Source organism: Bos mutus, chromosome 19 (genome assembly GCF_027580195.1).
Source record: "Bos mutus isolate GX-2022 chromosome 19, NWIPB_WYAK_1.1, whole genome shotgun sequence".
In the NCBI taxonomy this organism is placed as follows: Eukaryota; Metazoa; Chordata; class Mammalia; order Artiodactyla; family Bovidae; genus Bos; species Bos mutus.
This window is the reverse complement of record NC_091635.1, coordinates 29,803,185-29,821,738: the sequence shown is the minus strand read 5'-3', so window position 1 is coordinate 29,821,738 and position 18,554 is coordinate 29,803,185. Positions and strand designations below refer to the sequence as shown.

General features: G+C 52.7%; 1 protein-coding gene across 7 annotated transcripts; it reads left to right on the top strand.

The window, feature by feature from the left end:
- The first annotated feature begins 2,857 nt into the window (after positions 1–2,857).
- Positions 2,858–18,384, top strand: ETV4 (ETS variant transcription factor 4). Of its 7 annotated transcripts, none has more exons than XM_070389884.1 (13): positions 2,858–3,082; positions 3,608–3,718; positions 3,893–3,986; positions 4,211–4,258; positions 11,265–11,318; positions 12,514–12,640; positions 13,227–13,388; positions 13,771–14,039; positions 16,078–16,152; positions 16,313–16,381; positions 16,531–16,703; positions 16,969–17,070; positions 17,505–18,384. In XM_070389884.1, exons 2-13 carry the CDS (start codon positions 3,659–3,661, stop codon positions 17,727–17,729), a joined length of 1,458 nt encoding a protein of 485 aa, XP_070245985.1. In that variant the 5' UTR covers positions 2,858–3,082; positions 3,608–3,658; the 3' UTR covers positions 17,730–18,384. The 7 variants fall into 7 exon arrangements, with proteins under 7 accessions (XP_070245985.1, XP_070245984.1, XP_070245983.1 ...); XM_070389883.1 differs by having other exon boundaries at positions 3,576–3,718; positions 13,245–13,388; XM_070389882.1 differs by having other exon boundaries at positions 3,576–3,718.
- Positions 18,385–18,554: the final 170 nt, after the last annotated feature.

The window sequence follows — 18,554 nt, the reverse complement described above, 5'->3', positions numbered from 1 at the left end:
CACCCTCTTCTTTCACCTTAAGAAGCTCTTTAGTTCCTCTTCGCTTTCTGCCATCAGGGTGGTATCACCTGCATATCTGAGGTTATTGATATTTCTCCCAGCAATCTTGATTCCTGCCTACGGTTCATCCAGGCCAGCATTTCGCATGATGTACTCTGCATGTAAGTTAAATAAGCAGGGTGACAATAAACAGCCTTGATGTATTCCTTTCCCAATTTTGAACCAGTCCATTGTTCCATGTTCTGTTCTAAATGTTGCTTCTTGACCTGCAAACAGGTTTCTCAGGAGGCAGGTAAGGTGGTCTGGTATTCCCATCTCTTTAAGAATTTTCCACAGTGTATTGTAGAAATGTTAATAAAAATATTGTTATTATTATTATTTGGCTGAACCTCATGGCACGTGGGATCTTATTTCCCTGATCAGAGATCAAACCTATGTGCCCTACTTTGAAAGCAGGGTCTTAACCACTGGATTGCCAGGGAAGTCCTTAAATGTTGGTTATTGTGATAAGATTTCCAACAGAAACTTCCAGCCCCTTTATTCCTTCCTTTCCCCAATTGTCTCAAGCCCTGGAAGAGGCTCAAATGTTTCCCCTGGAGGTGTCACTGCTCTGAGCTTGGATGTTGAATCAGAGGCCAATGGCAACAGCAGCAGTATCCTCTTCCATTCAGCCAGCACTCTGAGCCAGAGCCAGAGTGGGAGGGCCCCTCAGCCATAACCCTGGATGAGGAATGGAGAGGAAGCACTTACTGTCCAGGGAGCCAGGGGCCCTCCAGAGAAATGGAAAAACTCAGAAACATTGGGTATCCTTAAGAGATCCCGGGACTGGAGAGCTCTGTCCAGGATCTGACAGAATCTTCTTCATTGTCATGGAAACTACATCACAGCTGCCTTCCTGGAAGAACCCTCCGTCCTCCTCCCCCACTTCTCTTGACTCAGAGGCATAAGTTCCTCCCTAAACTGGTCCCATCTAGCTTAAAGTTGGGATTTGCTTGGGCTTGTCTCTCCTTTCTTGGGCAGGGTTTCTGCTAAGCTCGATTAGTTTGGTCTTTATTGTATTAATATTACCTACTCACTGAACAAGTATTTCCTGGGACCCTTATAAGCATGAAGTAGGCTGGGGAAAGATTTAAAGAGGCAAATCAAATGAGATCTTCTCCAGGCCCTGGAGAACTCTCCAATCGATGACCATGTAGCAGAAAAAGATACCAACAATAGAGATATAGGCAAGAATGTTGTAGTGTCTTTAAGGAACTGATTAGGGCTCTCTGGAAGGCTTCCTGGAGAAGAGAGGCAGTAGGCATGAGTCTTAAACATTTCAGCTGAAAAGAGAGGGAAGTGAGGACTTCGCCAGTGGTCCAGTGGCTAAGACTCCATGCTTCCAATGCAGGGCACCTTGGTTGGATCCCTGGTCAGGGAACTAGATCTGCAACTAAAAGTCCCACATGCCTGCAACTAAGATCCGAGACGGCCAAATAAAGGAATATTTGTTAAAAAAAAAAAAAAAAAAAAAAGAGAGAGGAGGAAGTTTATTTTCATTTGCCCGGGACCATCTCCTGAAACCAGCCCCAAACAGGTGCTAGAGGTTTGGTGTTCTAGTTCCAGTTCTGACCCTGACAACAGATTTCATGTATCATTTCCTTCTTTGAAGTTCCACAGCCACATCTGGAAAGTGGGGGGTGTTAGATTAGATGAATTTTGAAAGCAAGCCTGAGGTTTGGTCAGTCTCTAGTGTTTATCACAAACAGGTAGGAAACAAAATCAGTATTGTCACAGAAAAAAAAAAAAGACCTGGGGGACTTCAAATTCTATGTGCCCCCGTGGCTCCAGCCTAAGCAGCCCAGCTCCCATCAAGTGTTTGTCTTGGTCACAGCTTCCTGTGTGGCACCCAGCACTGTGTCTGGCACAATAAATGTTTATCAAATGAATTACTAAATGAATGAGGTGACAAAGACTATGAGAAGCTTGTTGGCTAGAACTGAACGCAGTCCTGCTCTCAGATCATCAGCTCTCTGGGTTTTTGCTCCCTAATACCCTGTGTATGCTCTCAGGATAAGAGGAAAGATAGCAGAGAGAACTGCACTTTCAGAGGTCCAAGCCGGGCTTCTAGTTTCTGCTTCAATCAATAGAAAGTGGGTCACAGAACAGCTCTGCAAAGAACAGACCCTTGAGGAAAAGCCTGGATTCTGTGCCAGCTTACATTTATTGAGCGCCTACTGTGTATCAGTTGTTGTCATATACCTTTAATTCACTTAATTGTGGCCTCAAAGGGCTATACCGGAAAATGTAGAGGGTGGGGGCTGCAAACTCCAGACGCCCCGAGTGGCCAAGCCACCGCCCCTCTCTGAGTTTTCATTTTCAGTCTCTGTAAAATGGAAACAATAGAACCCCTTCGCCAGCTTATGGGAATGAAATGAGCACGTGGAAGCAGAGAGCTTCATAAATGCTCGTTATTATTGTTCCTCTGGGCATGCAAGTCCGCTCGCCTCCCCCCAGGGCGCACACACAGATACATTCACACTCCCACGTACACGCGGATGCACAGAGACGTGTGCAGACGCCAGCCGGAGGAGTTAGCAGAGCATCAGGGTCACCACCGAGTCCCACAGAGAAGCCGTCGGGTCCTTGGCTTCCCTCGTTTTCTCTCAGCTCTTTATGAATGAACTCCGGCCGCAAGGAGTTTATTTTTTTATGAATGGGAGCCCAAGCAGTGAATGAAACCGGGAGCCAACCCCTGAGTTCTCATTGGCCCCCGCTGCTGGGAAACTCCGCCCCCCCGGCTCTGCAGGGCGAGTCTCGGGATTGGCGGGCGTGCCGGGCCCTGGGGTTTCATTCACAAAAGTCAATGAAACAAAGGGAGCGGGGTGGGGGGTAGATAGAGCCAAGGCTGAGGCGAAGGAAATGCACCAATCAGAGGCTCCCCCGGGCTCACAACTGTCGGCGGCGCCCGGAAAACAAGCCGGTGCGCTAGGGACCCGGGGCCGGGGTCGCCTAGCTCCGGCCTAGCCCCGCGGCCCTCGGTGCAACCCAGGGGGGATGCTCGGGATCCCTCGCGGCTCCAGTACAGACGCCCGGGCCTCAGGTGAGGCTACGGGAGGGAGAGGGAGGGAGAGTGTGATTCCCAGCGTCGCATCCAACACTCACCACACTCTCACCGCCGCCTCCGCAGATTCCAGGGCAGGGGGTGGGAGGCGCTGGGATTCAGGGTTGGAGGGGGCGCCTGAGTTGTGGGCGTGCGAAATGGTGCGCGCCTCGCCTGCTCCTCCGCGCGCGAGCGCACACTCGCGCGCGCGCATACAGACACACACACACACACACACACACACACACACACGTCTTATGTAACCAAGTCTGGGCAAAGCAGGGCTGCAGAAAGCAGCCGAAACGGCGACCCTGGTTCCCAGGAGCAGGTGGGACCTCCTTTGGCGGGAGGGCAGTGTGGCGGCGCTAAGCTCTGCAGGCGGAAACCTCCCCATCGCCTGAGTGAGTCGGAGAAGTTTTGCCGTCGGACCCGGAGCCTCGGGACTGCCCCTCCCTGCCGCCCTTACCCACCCCCACCTCGCTGCCTTCCCCAGACGGTGTGCGAACGCAGCCCCCCCGCCCCCAGGTCTCTGCCCCCGCGCGGGGCCCGGGCCGTGTGGCCGGAGGGAGCGGCCGGATGGAGCGGAGGATGAAAGGCGGATACTTGGACCAGCAAGTGCCCTACACCTTCTGCAGCGTGAGCGCCGCGCCGGCCTCCACGCCCGCCCCTCCCTGCACCCGCCCCAACCCACCCCGCGGCCCTAGCGGGGTCCAGGGCTGCCCGCCCCTGAGTCACCCCGGGACCCCAGCCCCGCCCCCCAGACCAGGCGGCCTCAGGGTGACTCGGGGGCATTCTTCCCCTTCCCCGCAGAAATCGCCCGGAAATGGGAGCTTGCGCGAAGCTCTGACCGTCCCACAGGGGAAGCTCATGGACCCGGGCTCCCTGCCGCCCCCCGACTCCGAAGGTAAAGAGACAGCGAGACAAAACGCGACCCTGCCCACCTCACACATCCTGAGGGCTGAACCTGGAGCCTTCGCCCTTCCCCCCGCCAAAAAAAATTGCCCTCCAAGGGACTCTGTTCATTCTCCCCCAACCCCCAAGGGGGAGGTCACTGGGCTCCTTAGGGTTCCCCACTCTCTCCCCGCCACCTCCACCTCACCTTCTCCATTCCATTATTCACCCCCTCAGATCTCTTCCAGGATCTAAGTCACTTCCAGGAGACGTGGCTCGCTGAAGGTGAGTAGTTTTGTGACCTTTTCTATTATTGGGATGGGCGATGCTGTCTACCCCTAGTATTCCAGCCTAGCTCACTTCCTCTCTTGCTGGCCTCCAGGGCCTCTGCAAGGCCCCTTCCCCAAGTATCCTGCCTTTCCACTCTTTCCAGCGCCCTGTGTGGATACTTATATTGATATTTATTTTCTCTGCCCAGAGCCAGGCTTGTGTAACTAGGCCTGGGGATGAATCAGACCATTGTGTGGGGTATTTGCTTATTTGAATGGAACTTGGCCCCAGGCCCGTTTTCCTGGTTGAAATTTTCATTTGCAAAGTTTGTTTGGCACCAGCCCCCAGGCTGAGGTGTGTGTTAGGGTTTTGGGGCGGGGGAGTGAGTGTAAGAAAAGGGTGAAAGAGAAGGAGCAATTCATTTGTTACCTATCTTCTGGAATTGCCGAAACATTCATTTTTACCCCCTTGGTTTCTCTTCTTCCCAACCCCCAGCACCAAACGATTTACTGTCTGAGCCAAAGGACAAGTTTAAATAATTCTTTTTTTTTTTTCTTTTTTTGCATTACTTTGGCAAAGCAGCCCAGGGCTTCTCCCCCAAATTGCCTTGATTGTAATTCTAATGGCAGCCGATCCTCCCTCCTCCTTCCGTAGGCAAATTGCTCCTCCAGTTTGCTGGGGGCGGGAGTCAGGGGTGATGGTGGAGGGGGTGAGCTGCGAGCTGGCTGGAGTGGGGTCAGTAGCTGGGCCTCTGAGTAGGGAGGTGTGTTCTAGAAGGTCTCCTAGTGGGATCCCTTGGTGTATTTGGGTAGAGCCCAAGGGTGTCACTAGCAGGTCTGCAGGTAGGTGGCTTTTGGTGTTGAGACAGTCTCTGAGAGGGAAGGGTTAATACCCCCATCTGAGGGTCCCTTCACTGTAACACTGAAACCCAAGAAACCACAGCACTAGGAACCCCTTCTTAAGGGCTTTTCTCTTTTTTGAGCTCTCCCCATCCCTCCACCTGTGTCTCTTGAATGACTTCTTAAAACTCAAACCCAGCTCCTCTAGAACCATCTTTGAAAGCCTGGAGTAAAAGGGAAAGACCCCTGACTAGACAGACTAGATCTATTGTGACCGCTGTGGTATCCCCCTAAATATATACGTTAGCAAAATGACTAGCATGGAGCAAGCACTCAAGACATTTTGGAATTCAAGGCTCAACGTCCTCATGGGTGCTGGAGAGATCTAGGGGCTCTAGGGAGATTGTGGCCGTCTTTCCTGATTCTGCAAGCCCTGTGTGCCCAACTGTGAATTACAAGCAGAGTTATGCCCAGTCTGCCCATCCTGCCCATCCTCCGCTCAAGGTTCCGGAGCTGAGCTGGAGCTAAAAGAACGCAGTGGTGTCAGTTTCCAGGGTCTCTCAAAGACTTCCTTTCCTAACGCCTGATTTCTGTCTGGCTTGCCAGGCTCCTGTCTGTCCAGCTGAGGGTCCCTAGGCTCCCCTAAGTGGGCAGCTCCTGGGGCTTGTGATCTAGGGGTAGGCTCAGACGTTGGCGTTTCGGAAGCAGCAGGGTTTGGAATGGGAAGGGGAGGAAAACATTCTCATCTTCTGTCAACCTTGGAAGCCCCACCCCTTGGCTGTGGGGGTCTAGAAATTGTACTTGTGTCTATCTGCATGTGTCAGCGTGACAGCCAGTGTGTGTTTCACGCTGCTGCCCTGGAAGTCCCTGTACATTTAAATCCAGTGGGTGGGGAGGTGGGGGTGGGGATTGCAAGACGCAGGTTGGGTGGGGGGGAGGCGCTGGGATCTCCTTGGTTCCCTCTCCTTCCTTCTGAGGGAGCAGCTCAGGTTCCCAGCTGGCGATGGATGGCCAGGCCTGAGGGGGGGATGCTGTGGCCGATTGCTCCTTCTCGCTCTCTCTGCGGAGACAGATGCAGCTGCCGGGGCCCTGTCCCCCTGCACCGTCCCAGCACCACCCCAGCCTCCTCTCCTGCCTCTTCCCACCAGGTCAGTGACCCCTGCAGCCCAGAGGGAGCTTTGGGGTGGCAGGGAGGGACTAGTTCCTTTGGAAACTTGCCAGCGGTGGGGTGTGTAGGACTGGGGGCTGGAGCTTGATTTCTCCCTAAAGCCCCAATTTGGATTGAAGCCGTGGGTCCTTGAAGTGTGGGTGGGGCTGTGAAGAATTAGGGGGACACCAGGTTGGATTCTGGCGGAGGTGGTTTTGGGTTCAGTATCTGGTGTCCAGGCAACATAGAGGGTGAGGGTGAGCGGGGGTCTGTGGAGGCAGCTCAGACATCTTTGGATTGGGGGTTTTCTAGATGGAGAGAGGGGTGGGGTGATGTGAGGCTAAGAAGGTGTGTCTATTTTTGGGGTGCCTGGGAATCTGCTGAATTGCTGGAGAAAGAACCGGGCTGCTGCAGGGAAACCCCAGGCTCAGACCGGCTGAGCCCAAGCTGCGTCTGGTTATTGTCAAAGATGTGCTTCTGGTCGAGGGTTCCTTTCCGGGTTTGTGGGGAGCCCTCTGGAACCCTCAGAGGCAATGACTTTGGTTTCTTGGTGATAAGGAACATTGACTCTGGGTCATGTATGTTCTTTGTATGAGGCAGGAGTCCATACGGGGTCTATGGATTCCCACAAGCTCTGTGGAGAGGTTGTAGGGGTCCTTGAGCCCTCCGATATGTGTATAAAATCGATGAGGATGCAACATACACAAAGGAATGTGAATATTTCTAAGAGAAGGATCCATAGCTCCTATGAGATTCTAAAAGGGGTGGGTCTGCGCTCCCCCTTGCATAAGAACCATCGGTCCCAAGTCTTCCTCTGAGATCTGCAGCCCCCTCGTCCTTTGGTTTTCCCTGTTCGCATTTGTAAATCCAAAAAGAGATCCCATGTGGATGTGTTTCACCCGTGTAAAGCCGTGAAGTAAAAGGCAGTTGGGTGTGTGTGAATCCATGTGTGTGCACGCTGGGGCTCAGCCTGTCTGTGAGAAGAGATGGGGTTAATTCCCTCCTCTGGTCTTCCCTAGCTACAATGCCTCCTTCTATATCTTTCTGTCTCCTCCCCTTCCAGAAGGCTCTTGGGGACAAATGTCCCCTCCATAGATAGAGAACTGGTTCCTTCCAGGATGCTGCCAGGGTCGGGGCGGGGTAAGGGGGAGAGGCCAGTGGTGACAAAATGGAGGAGAAGCTCCGGGGGATGCCTCCCCCCATTTCCACTGGGGCTCCTTAAGAGGCCCCTCTGCCCTGTAATTGGACCTTCGGAGAGGGAGAAGGTGATGGAGTATATATTGTATAGGTGGGTGGTTTACTTGGGATGGGCTTCGCTACTTGGCTATTTGCACCTACCTGTTCTCCTGGAGCCTAGGTGGGAAGCCCCTAAGCCCCTTTTCTACTGACTCCCCTCCCATTGGAGGGATGTTCCCTAAAATTCTCTTTGTGGGCATTATGCTGGCTTGGCACCTTTCCTGTCTCCTCCTTAATCCTCTGCCATGTCCCCAGGCAGATAAACTCCACCTTGGTGCCAGGATGGAGTTGGGGGCAGACCCTGGCACACTGGCTTGGCAGCCTAAGCTCAGCCAAGTCAACAAATAAATAAAGAGTGGCTGACACTCGAGACCAAACATGGTCATTAGAAATTCTCCTGCTCTCCAGGAACACGAGGCTCTGTGTTCCTGTTTCCATCCTTGACAGTCTCTGAGCGATGGAGGGCAGCCCTGTCCTGCCCTTCTGGGAGGAGCTGGCGCTCTGGGGAGGGGCCAGGCAGGCATTAGGGTTCACACCACAGCCCATTCTTGCCTTGGCTGATCTCTCCTGGCCTGGGATGAGGACAGCACCACCTCTTTTGAGGTATTACCAGGGTGCTGGGGGTGGCCTCCTGGACTCCTTGGGGATTGGGGGTTCTGGTCAAACCTTCAGGCCTGAGCCAACAGGAAAGTCAAGATGACCCCAGGGTTCTCTACCATCATGTGACCTGGCTTGTGACGCCAGCAGGAGATGCCCCCAGCCCATTACCTCAATGGAAACTGGCAGTTAATGAAGCCCCAGAGGGGGCCCAGAGTGCGTCAGCCTCCCCCATGTGCTGACCTCTCCCACCCTGGGGACCCTTCTTGCCCAGGTAGCAGGGAGGGAAATAGTGTTCATTTTGCTCCTGTCACCCCCATTCTGCCCGTCTGGGGGGCTCTCACCTATGGTTGTGCCAAAGGGCACAGCAAAGATGGGCTTGGGTCTTACCCCCCTGGGCAGTTGAGGTTTTGCATCCTTCCTTTTATCCAGTTTTCCAAACCTGCCTGTTCTTAGGGGCTACCAGGGGCGTGTGTTAAAATACAGGTGCCTGGGACTTCCCTGGTGGCCCAGTGGTTGACTGAGCTTCTAATACAGGAGGTGAGGGTTCGATCCCTGGTTGGGAAACTAAGATTCCATATGCCTGCCACACAGTGTGGCCAAAAAAAAATATAGATAGATAGACAGATACATACCCCCACCCTGGGCCTTTGGAATGACTTTCCAAGGGTGGGGCCTGGGAATCTGTTTCTAAGAATGTCCCAGGCTTCTTGATTGGGGCCAGTTTGGGAACGGTTGCCTTTGTACCCTAGTTGCGCTCCTAAAAAGATGTACTGTGTTGGTTTTTTGTTTGTTTGTTTTTGCCAAGGGATTTCATGCCCTACTGATCTATTTGATCACTTCAGAATTGTTCTGTGCTGATTTTTCTTCCATAAGTTCTTTAGGGGCTGGGGGTCTCCTGATTCTTAAACCCTTCAGCCGTTGGGTTCCCTCTGTCAAGAAGTCACCCATCTATAAATGTGTATTTTCTTTTATTGTTTCTTATTGAAGTATAGTTGCTTTACAATATTGTGTTAGGTTTCAGGTGTACAGCAAAATGATTTGATTATACATATATACATGTGTGTCTATACCTATATTCTTTTTTTTTTCCTTATAGATTATTACAAGATATTGAATAGACTTCCCTGTGGTACACAGTAAATCCTTGCTGTTTATTTTATAAATGATAGTGTGCATCTGTTAATCTTATATTCACAATTTATCCCTCCCCTTGATAAATGTGTATTTTAAAGCACTTGACACCTCTGATGTCTTAAAGCAAGTTGATAAAGAATCCACCTGCCAAGCAATTGATCACAGCCTTAAGCATCCTTTGTGAGATGTGTTTTCCCTGGAGGACCTGCCTCTAATATTACCTGGTGGTGGAGAGGGGGCCCTCAAGGGGAAGGAAGGGCTGGTTGATTAGGATCTCCTTAATTCTTGCTCCCAGGCCCCTGTTGCTCCCACTGGCCTGAGGACAGGGGTCATTGTATGTTTATTCATATAGTCTACAAATAATGTATTGAGTGTCTATTCTGAATGGGACTCTGTTTCAGGGGTGCTTGGGAGTCAGACAAACAAGACAGATAAATCCCCTGTCCTCAGCAAGCTTAACTTCTTTGTAGAATAGATGGATGATAAATTACACATAAATTACATATGCATAAATTAAATTAATGCTTTCAAGAAGTGAAAGCATTTCTTATGTGCTTGGGAAAAAATAAAATAGGGATGTGATCAAGAGCCAGGAGGGACCAGTTCAGTTTGGGTGGTCAGAGAAGGCCTCTAAAGGGCAAAGTGAGCTAAGACTTCAGAGGCCAGAAAACAACAGGCCAGGATGTGGGGAAGAGGGGTCAAGCTGATCAGGACCCAAAAGGAGACCAGAGCTCTGGAGGGTAACAGGCAAGGAGAGGCAGGTCAGAGAAACAAGCAAGGGCCAGAACTTTCGGGGCCACAGAGGCCAAGGGCAACGAGTTTGGGGTTCATGCTTTAAGCAAGGGAGAGAAGTGATTGGATTTCTGTTATAAAAGATCCCTCTGACAGCCATGTGGAGAGTAGAAGTAGGGAGTTCTGATCTGAGGTCATGGCTGAAATCCAAGGAAGACAGTGGAGCCTTGGCCCAGGAGGGAAGCCATAGAGATTAGGGTGTGTTCTGTATAGACTGGGACGAGTGAAAGTGTTCTCCAGCCATCTCCTTGTATCCCTCACCTTTACCAGCCATTTCCAACTCTCCCGTCATTTTATCCATGAGCTTTCCCATTGCCCACTGAGAGCAGCCTACAGGGGACGAAAGACCTGTTTCTGTGGGTTCCATTGCCTTACTTTCAAGCCACTCTCTTCCCAGACTATCAGGAAGTCCTTCTTGGTGTCTACCCTTTCCCTTCCTGCTGTGATCTATTTATTTCTGAGAAAGGGGCAAAAAGTGGGCAAAGATTCTCAGGTCAGCAGAGGTACTCAGCTGTATCCCACCTGAAGGAGTTGGCGAGGCCAGAATAAGAACTAGAAATCAGAGCCCGGATATCCAGTCTGGGGGCCACGGATGAGCTGTTGTGCTATTTTAGTTTTCCTGCCTAATCCCCAAACCCAGCTCCACCCACACTGGCACCCTGGGAGTGCTCCTCAGAGTTCCAGTTTAGGAAGCCCTTCTCTCTCCTAGTTGCACATCAAAGGGATAAAGCACCATGACCGCCTGTGACCCCAGCCTCCTCCTCTCCCATTGTCATACTCTTATCACCTCCTTGAACCAGTCTTTTCCTTCTATTCCATCTCCTTTCCCAGGCTCTAGATTTCTACCTTTCACCTGGGAAGTTCTGGGCCCTGCCCAGATTAAGAATCTTCCCATGTGATTCTAAGTCCACAGACTCTCATTCCTTGTCATGCCTGCCCATCCCAGATGTGACTCTGCTTTGAGGGAACTCTGTAAACTCTGAGGGGCTGGGTTATCTTCACTTGAGAAAAATGGAGGGCAAAAAGACAAAGCACCTAAGACACAACTCTGGAATCTGCTCAGACGGGTTCTGAGAACTGCAGCCTTCCCTCCAGGGTGTTAAGGGAGCCCCGAGAGGGAGGGTGCTAGGACCTGGGTGGAGTTACTTTCAGTCCTGGGAAAGCTGTTTGCCCCTTCTGGCTGGTGCTAATCTGCAGGGTTGCAATAATGGAATCTGCCAGGGCTGCCATCGAGGGCCCCCAGCCCAGACTCACCTCTGACCTCTCTCTGCAGCTCAGGTACCGGACAGTGATGAGCAATTTGTTCCTGATTTCCATTCGGAAAACTGTGAGTAGAGGGCCCTGGGTAGAGGGGATGGGGAGTAGGGGAGGGCAGGAAATGAGTCATAGGGATAGAGGATCACAAAAGATCAACTTGTTCTGTTCTCTGAAAAAAGGGTGAAGGGCAGAGCTCCCCATTCTTGGGTTTGGACTCAAAAGGCCCAGCAGTAACTGGGAGATGAAAACTTTAGTGCATGTCGGGGCTTGCCCATTCTAGCTGTGTGACCTTGGAGCAGACGCTTCACCTCTCTGATCCTTTCCTTATTTCTGAAACGAGGGGCTTGGACCAGTGCAGTGGGGGCCAGTTCTGCCATTCTAAGTTACTTGTGCACAAGTAGGGATGACTTGGCACCTCAGGAGACCAATGTCTGTTGACATTTGGGGTTGTTAACAGCTGAGGGTGCAGTGCTGTTGGCATCTAATGGATAGAACCAGGGAGGCTGCTAACATCCTGCGATGCTCAGGACAGCCCCCATGACAAAGAATTATGTGGCCCAAATGTCACTGGTGCTACTGTTGAGAAACCCTGCTTTAATGTCTGATACTTAGCTTTCAACGGTCTTAACCAATGAAATGAAGCAGAGCACAAATAATCCACAACAGAGCAGTAGATTGTGGGTTTTGACTCACACTTGCAGTCTTGAAACCAACTCTTTAATGCTCGGCTTGGTGGCTGGAGTTGGCGGACCCAGCAGGGGCCACAGGAAAGGCCAGTGTTCTTCACGGATAATTAGGAGTGTGTGTATGATGCTAGTCAGCTGACACGCAAGTGGGCTAATATCCAACCTTAACCAGAAAAAGAAAGATGCTTTATAGCCCCAAATAAGAAAACATTCTCTCCCTTGGAATTTTCCAGGATGGTCAGGAAAACCACAGGCCTTTGGTTGGATGTGCTTGCTCCTACAAAGGTGTTTTGGGCAGGGTGGGGGTGGGTTGGGGTTGCACTAAATGTTGAACTTTAGAGTTTCTTTGGTTCATACTGGACATGAGCCAAAAGTATAAAACGAGACATAATATAAATAGCCGGACTGTTCTTAGAAGTGTCTATGATTCTTCTGACAATTGTGACCCAGAGAAGGGGGATGAGGCTATACCAGCATCCAACTGATGGTTAACGAGCAGATGTCAGAAGGCAGCAGAAGCTCTTCCTGCCTCTCCTGTGACATTCTCTGGCCTCACTCTGCCTCCCCCAACCCCCACAGTAGCTTTCCACAGCCCCACCACCAGGATCAAGAAGGAGCCCCAGAGTCCTCGCACAGACCCGGCCCTGTCCTGCAGCAGGAAGCCCCCACTCCCCTATCACCATGGCGAGCAGTGCCTTTATTCCAGGTGAGCCCTAGCCCCGCCCTGGGGAAGGAAGGGTTGGATGGAGGGTTGGGGATGGGCACCTGGTGAGCAGTGGCAGCATTTAAGATGCGTATTAGACAATAGAAAGGATTTCTGAGCTCCGGTAATAGGGTAATATAGCTCAGGATTTCCTGAGTAGTTAGGATGAAAAATCAACGGGTTCAAGGGATGTATATTAAGACCAGGGCAGGGGCTTCCCTGGTGGTCCAGTGGTTCAGGCTGCACTTCCAGTGGTGCAGATTCCATCCCTGGTTGGAGAACTAAGACCCCCCACCCACATGCCTCGCGTTGTGGCCAAAATATTAAAAAGAGCAGAGTATTTCCACTGGAGAAGCCACTGTCTGACCCTGCCCAGTTGCTGTGGGCTGGGGAGGGTTGTTTTCAAAATTACACCTGGCTTTAGGATTAAGAAAGAAAAAAAAGTTGATTTGGGGCAGAGTCTGGCACCCTGGCACCCTGTCTTCTCCCATAATCCCTGTGACCTGACTTCCCAGGGAATGAAGGGTTCAAAGATGCTTGCCCAGCTTCCCTGCCCCCTCACCCCTGTCTCCCTCCCCCTCACCTCCAGTGCCTATGACCCCCCTAGACAAATCGCCATCAAGTCCCCTGCCCCTGGTGCCCCCGGACAGTCGCCCCTGCAGGCCTTTCCCCGGGCAGAACAACGGAATTTCCTGAGATCCTCCAGCACCTCCCAGCCCCACCCTGGCCACGGGTACCTCGGGGAGCACAGGTAAGGAGACAAGGAGAGCCGCATCTCACCAGTTTTGCTCTTGAGTGTTCTTCACTGGCCCTTAAGAGACCTGGCATCGGGAAAGGTGAGGGTATTGACCTCTCCCTGCCCCTTCCTTCACCCCCGCCCCCCACACTCTGTAAGCTCTGAGAGCAGCAGGCACAAGGAGGCCTTCTTTTATTTTTTAATTATTTTAATTGGAGGCTAATTACTTTACAATATGGTAGTGGTTTTTGCCATACATTGGCATGAATCAGCGATGAGTGTACATGTGTCCCCCATCTTGAACCCCCCTCCCACCTCCCTCCCCATCCTATCCCTCAAGGTTGGAGGACTACTTTTAATATTCTCTTCTCTTCTTTCTTCATCCAACCACATGCAGCTCCATCTTCCAGCAGCCCCTGGATGTCTGCCACTCCTTCACACCCTCTCAGGGAGCGGGCCGTGAACCCCTCCCTGCCCCCTACCAACACCAGCTGTCGGAGCCCTGCCCACCCTACCCTCAGCAGAGCTTCAAGCAGGAATACCTTGACCCCCTGTATGAACAGGCCGGCCAGCCAGCAGTGGGCCAGGGTGGAGTCAGTGGGCACAGGTACCCAGGGGCGGGGGTGGTGATCAAACAGGAGCAGACGGACTTCTCCTACGACTCAGGTAAGAGACGCTCCCGGGAAGGGGATAGAGGAGTTTCAAGGGGATTGTCGGGTGGGGTGGCATGTGATCGAGTGGACAGTGCCGTTAAACACATGTCTCCCCTTCCTATCCTTTTACTAGTTGATATATTCAACCCATGCACCTACAACTTCTTTTCATAGATTCAAAAAGAGCTGTCCCTTTTCAATCAGCAGATTTATATTTAGATAAGAGATAAGTGAGATGTGCAGGTCCTTGCCTTCAGATAGCTCGTGACTTGATAGGAAAGTTAAGGCATTTCTTCCCATTTCTATTTAACGGGTGTTTGGGGGCTTCCATACCTACTGGGATGGAAGTACTATGCCAGGAGCATGAGTGTGTGCAGTTGGTAGACACAGATGAATAGGACGTGTCATTGGTCCCTGCCCCACAGAAGCTTAAGAAATACAAAGGGATTTGAACGAAAAGAACATGAACTTGAACTAGCCAGGCTCACACTTCCCAATTGGAAGGCAGGGTTCAGGTGTGGTTTCCACATCCTGTTTGAGCCTCCTAGTTGAAACAACCCACCATCCTGGCCAGAGCTGGGGACTGGAAGTAGGGACTACTTTAAATTCTAGTTCCACCTGGTTGTTGATGGAAATGAGATGCACTCAGCCACGGTGTTCATAAACAACAGCTACTGCTCAAAAGCCCAAGCAGCCAGGGAAAGGCCCAAGAAATCTTGTCTCCTGTTAACATTGTCATTCGTGTGTGTTAGTCACTCAGTAGTGTCCAACTCTTTGTGATCCCATGGATTGTAGCCCACCAGGCTCCTCTGTCCATGGGATTTCCCAAGGCAAGAATACTGGAGTGGGTTGCCATGTCCTCCTTCAGGGGATCTTCGGACCCAGGTGTGGGTTTGAACCCAGGTCTCCTGCATTGCGGGCATTTTCTTTAAAATCTGAGCCACCAGGGAAGCCCCAAGTTAATTAACATTGTTAGCAGCTCCAAATTTGAGTTTATCTGCCAACTTGCATTCGAGAAAAAAAATTTCAGGGTCTAGATTAGGCTCAGAGCTGCCTAGAGTGTTTGAATTTCCCTTTTCCGGGTGTCAGTCTTTTAGAGGTAGAGGCATGAGCCCCAAATCCCCCAGGCTGCCTGAATCAGAACCTGAAGGGAGCCCCTCTCCTCCAGCCCAGAGCCCTACGCCTGAGCCCTGTCCCCGCAGTGAGGAGGAAGTAGCAGGGAGACGCTCTTGTTCGCTGACCTTCAAAGGAGGCAGACCGGAGGAGCTCCAGTTACATGCCCTTGAACTCCTGCCCCTCCCCCTTCAGCTTCCTCTGAATGGAGTCAGGAATTCCATTCACAAAATGGAGGCTCGAATGAGCCCACCCTCCCGCCTCCTCCCGGAGGTGTCAGGTTTCACCATCTCATTCATAAGTGGGAGTGAAGGGGGTAGGGCAGGAAGGGGCTGGCATTTGACAGGCTGGCTGCACCACACTGTCCTCCAGGTGGGGTGTCAATCCTGTGGAATGGAATGAAATAGAGTGGACTGTTTTACTGTCAGAGCTAGAAACAGAGGGCCCGGCCGGGTGTGCCCACTGCCTTTTCCACAAATAGATACATATGTGTTTCTTCTCCCTGCCCCCACACCCTTTCCTCCCTCCCCCACACCCGCACTGGGCTGGAACCTGCTCTGCTGACCGGACGTCAGCCCATTCCAGGGGAATCTTAGCCTGGGACACCGAACCCTTTCCCCGGAGGTTCATCTCTACCCTCCTCCTCCCCTCTAAACTCACAGGAAACAGCTGCTCCTGGAATCCGGGGCCTTGTGGAGCAGCTTTGCCGGGCCTCAGCTGCTGCCATCCAGGCCGTCTGGCCCAGCCCTCAAGCTGAGGGCTTCGAGCCTGACAGTCCCTCTGGGTGAACTCCCCCCCCCCCCCACCCCCGGGACCTGGGGGTAGGCGGGCCTCTGGGGAAAGAACTGGAAGGCAGGCTGGCATGTTCTTGAATGTGTGGGGACTGCCGCCCCAACCCCAGCTACCTCCAACATCTCCCTTCTTTCTCCTCCCCCCAGATGTCCCTGGGTATGCCTCAATGTACCTTCACACAGAGGGTTTCTCTGGGCCCTCTCCAGGTGACAGAACCGTGGGTAAGGCAGCCCCCTCTTCCTCCCCTGCCAACACCTCCAAGTTGGAGGACAGAGTCCTGCTGTGGGGGAGGGGTTCCTGGCCAGGAGTCCCTCTGGACTCTCTGGGGTCTCGTATCAGCGAGCCCTCAGATCTGAATGACCCCCACACTTCCTCCTCAAGGCTATGGCTATGAGAAACCTCTGCGACCATTCCCAGATGATGTCTGTGTCGTCCCTGAGAAGTTTGAAGGTCAGAGAAGTGACTGCTCGAGCCCTCTGTGTCCCCCCAGGAATCACATTTCATGGGAAAGGGGCTGGAGAGACCCCTGGGGAGAGGGGACGGGGTTGCTTGGGCCACCAGAGGCACAGGCCCTCCACCTCTTTGTCTATGTTCCTCAGGAGACATCAAGCAGGAAGGGATGGGAGCCTTCCGAGAGGGACCACCCTACCAGCGCCGGGGTGCCTTGCAGCTGTGGCAGTTTCTGGTGGCCCTGCTCGATGACCCGACGAATGCCCACTTCATTGCCTGGACCGGCCGGGGGATGGAGTTCAAACTAATTGAGCCTGAGGAGGTGGGCCTCTCAGATGTCTCCACCCCTCCTCCCAACAGCGCTGGGGGCTGGAGATAAACCCTGGGAACTGGTGACATGTGCCTTCACCAGCACTGCTGCTTTATTTAACCTGAATTCCTGCCAAACTGGGGTCTGCAGGCTGGTGCTTAGCTGCAGGGCCAGCTGAGCATGTGCTCCAAGAATCTCAAGTACTCTTTCTGACCTGCCCCCCATATTTCCTCTGCTGAGCTGCCCTGGCCATCCCCCAACTATCCCCTGTCCCCAGGTTGCCAGGCTCTGGGGTATCCAGAAGAACCGGCCAGCTATGAATTACGACAAACTGAGTCGCTCACTCCGATACTACTACGAGAAAGGCATCATGCAGAAGGTCAGGGGTTAAGGGTCCAAGGACAGGGTGGGTGTGGGCTTCCCTGGTGGCCCAGTGGCTAAGACTCTGCACTTCCACTGTAGTGGGGGTGGGTTTGATCCCTGGTTGGGGAAGTTCTGTATCCTGTGAGGTGCAGCCTAAAAGAAAAAAAAAGACACAGGAGTTGGGGGCAGTGGCTGTGGGAAGGTGCTGCGGGTAGGAGAGCATCTCTCAGCAAGTTTGAAGGAGCAGATAATGAACCAGTCAGAAGTCCAGAAATTATGGACAACCCTAAGATTTTCCTCTCTCAAAAAAGTGATGAGCAGTAATGGAAAAGAACTGTGAAGGGAGGCATCTTCTTAAACAAAGCAGCAGGAGGAACCCACACATCTGCCTGGGCCTGCAGGGGGGCTGCTTTTCCACCCCTACATTGACCCAGCCCTCTCCCCCTACAGGTGGCTGGCGAGCGTTACGTGTACAAGTTTGTGTGTGAGCCCGAGGCCCTCTTCTCTCTGGCCTTCCCAGATAATCAGCGTCCAGCTCTCAAGGCTGAGTTTGACCGGCCGGTCAGTGAGGAGGACACAGTCCCTTTGTCCCACTTGGACGAGAGCCCCGCCTACCTCCCAGAGCTGGCTGGCCCTGCCCAGCCCTTTGGCCCCAAGGGTGGCTACTCTTACTAGCCCTTCGCAGCTGCTCCCCTGCCGCTGGGGCTGCTGCCTGTGTACATAGTTGAATTTGGTGTCGGGGAAACCCCCACTCCAAAACCCACAGATGTCTTTGGAGTAGATCTCCTCTGCCCATCAGTCACTCCGGCCCAGACTCTCAGCTGCTCCCCAGAACCGATGGGAAGGGAAAGGGGAGACTTCAAGCGTGAAGGTGTAGCGTCTGGGAAATTCCAATGGGGGCCTCACCTCTGGCCTTTCTAGGTAGGTCCTGCTTAGAGGCCAAGCCCAACTCCCTCTCCCCACTACAGAGAACATGTTCGTTCTCTTCTGGGGGACAGAGGAGCTTCCCCACTTCATCCCGTTGGAGGGCGGGGAGGGACATTGAACTTTCCTGATCTCTCATGTTAGGGAGACAGCCACCTGGATCCTGTGCTTCCCTCCAAGCTGTGGCCCTAGAGGGTCTTTCTTGGCAGTTCTTGGTGCTCTGTGTTCCCAGGGGCAGGGGCAGGCTGGAGTGAGGAACCTGGGGTAGGGGAGGGCTTGCCAGGTAGAGGTGTTGGGGGGGCTAGCCTCTGCTCTAGGGGCCTCTGCCTTTTCCTAGGCCCAGGCCTGGGGTTTCACCTCCACTACATCTGCCAGACCCTAATAAAGGCCCCTGCTTCTCCTGTGAGTTCTCCTGTGTCCTCTTTGCTGCCATGGGAGAAGGATCTGGGGTTTCAGAGACACATAACCAGAGTTTGGGCCCTGGCCCTGACACTTAGCCTCCCATATGGGTTTAGGAAAAACAAATGACCTCATTTTTCTCTGGAAAACGGGCTCAGTGATAGCTGCTCAGACTTC

Excerpts from the sequence above, each read along its gene's own strand:
- ETV4 (XM_070389882.1), top strand. The coding sequence starts at position 3,037 with ATGCTCGGGATCCCTCGCGGCTCCAGTACAGACGCCCGGGCCTCAG. Across the intron at positions 3,719-3,892 it reads TGCCCTACACCTTCTGCAGC|AAATCGCCCGGAAATGGGAG; the intron begins GTGAGCGCCGCG and ends CCTTCCCCGCAG. Across the intron at positions 4,259-11,264 it reads GGAGACGTGGCTCGCTGAAG|CTCAGGTACCGGACAGTGAT; the intron begins GTGAGTAGTTTT and ends CTCTCTCTGCAG.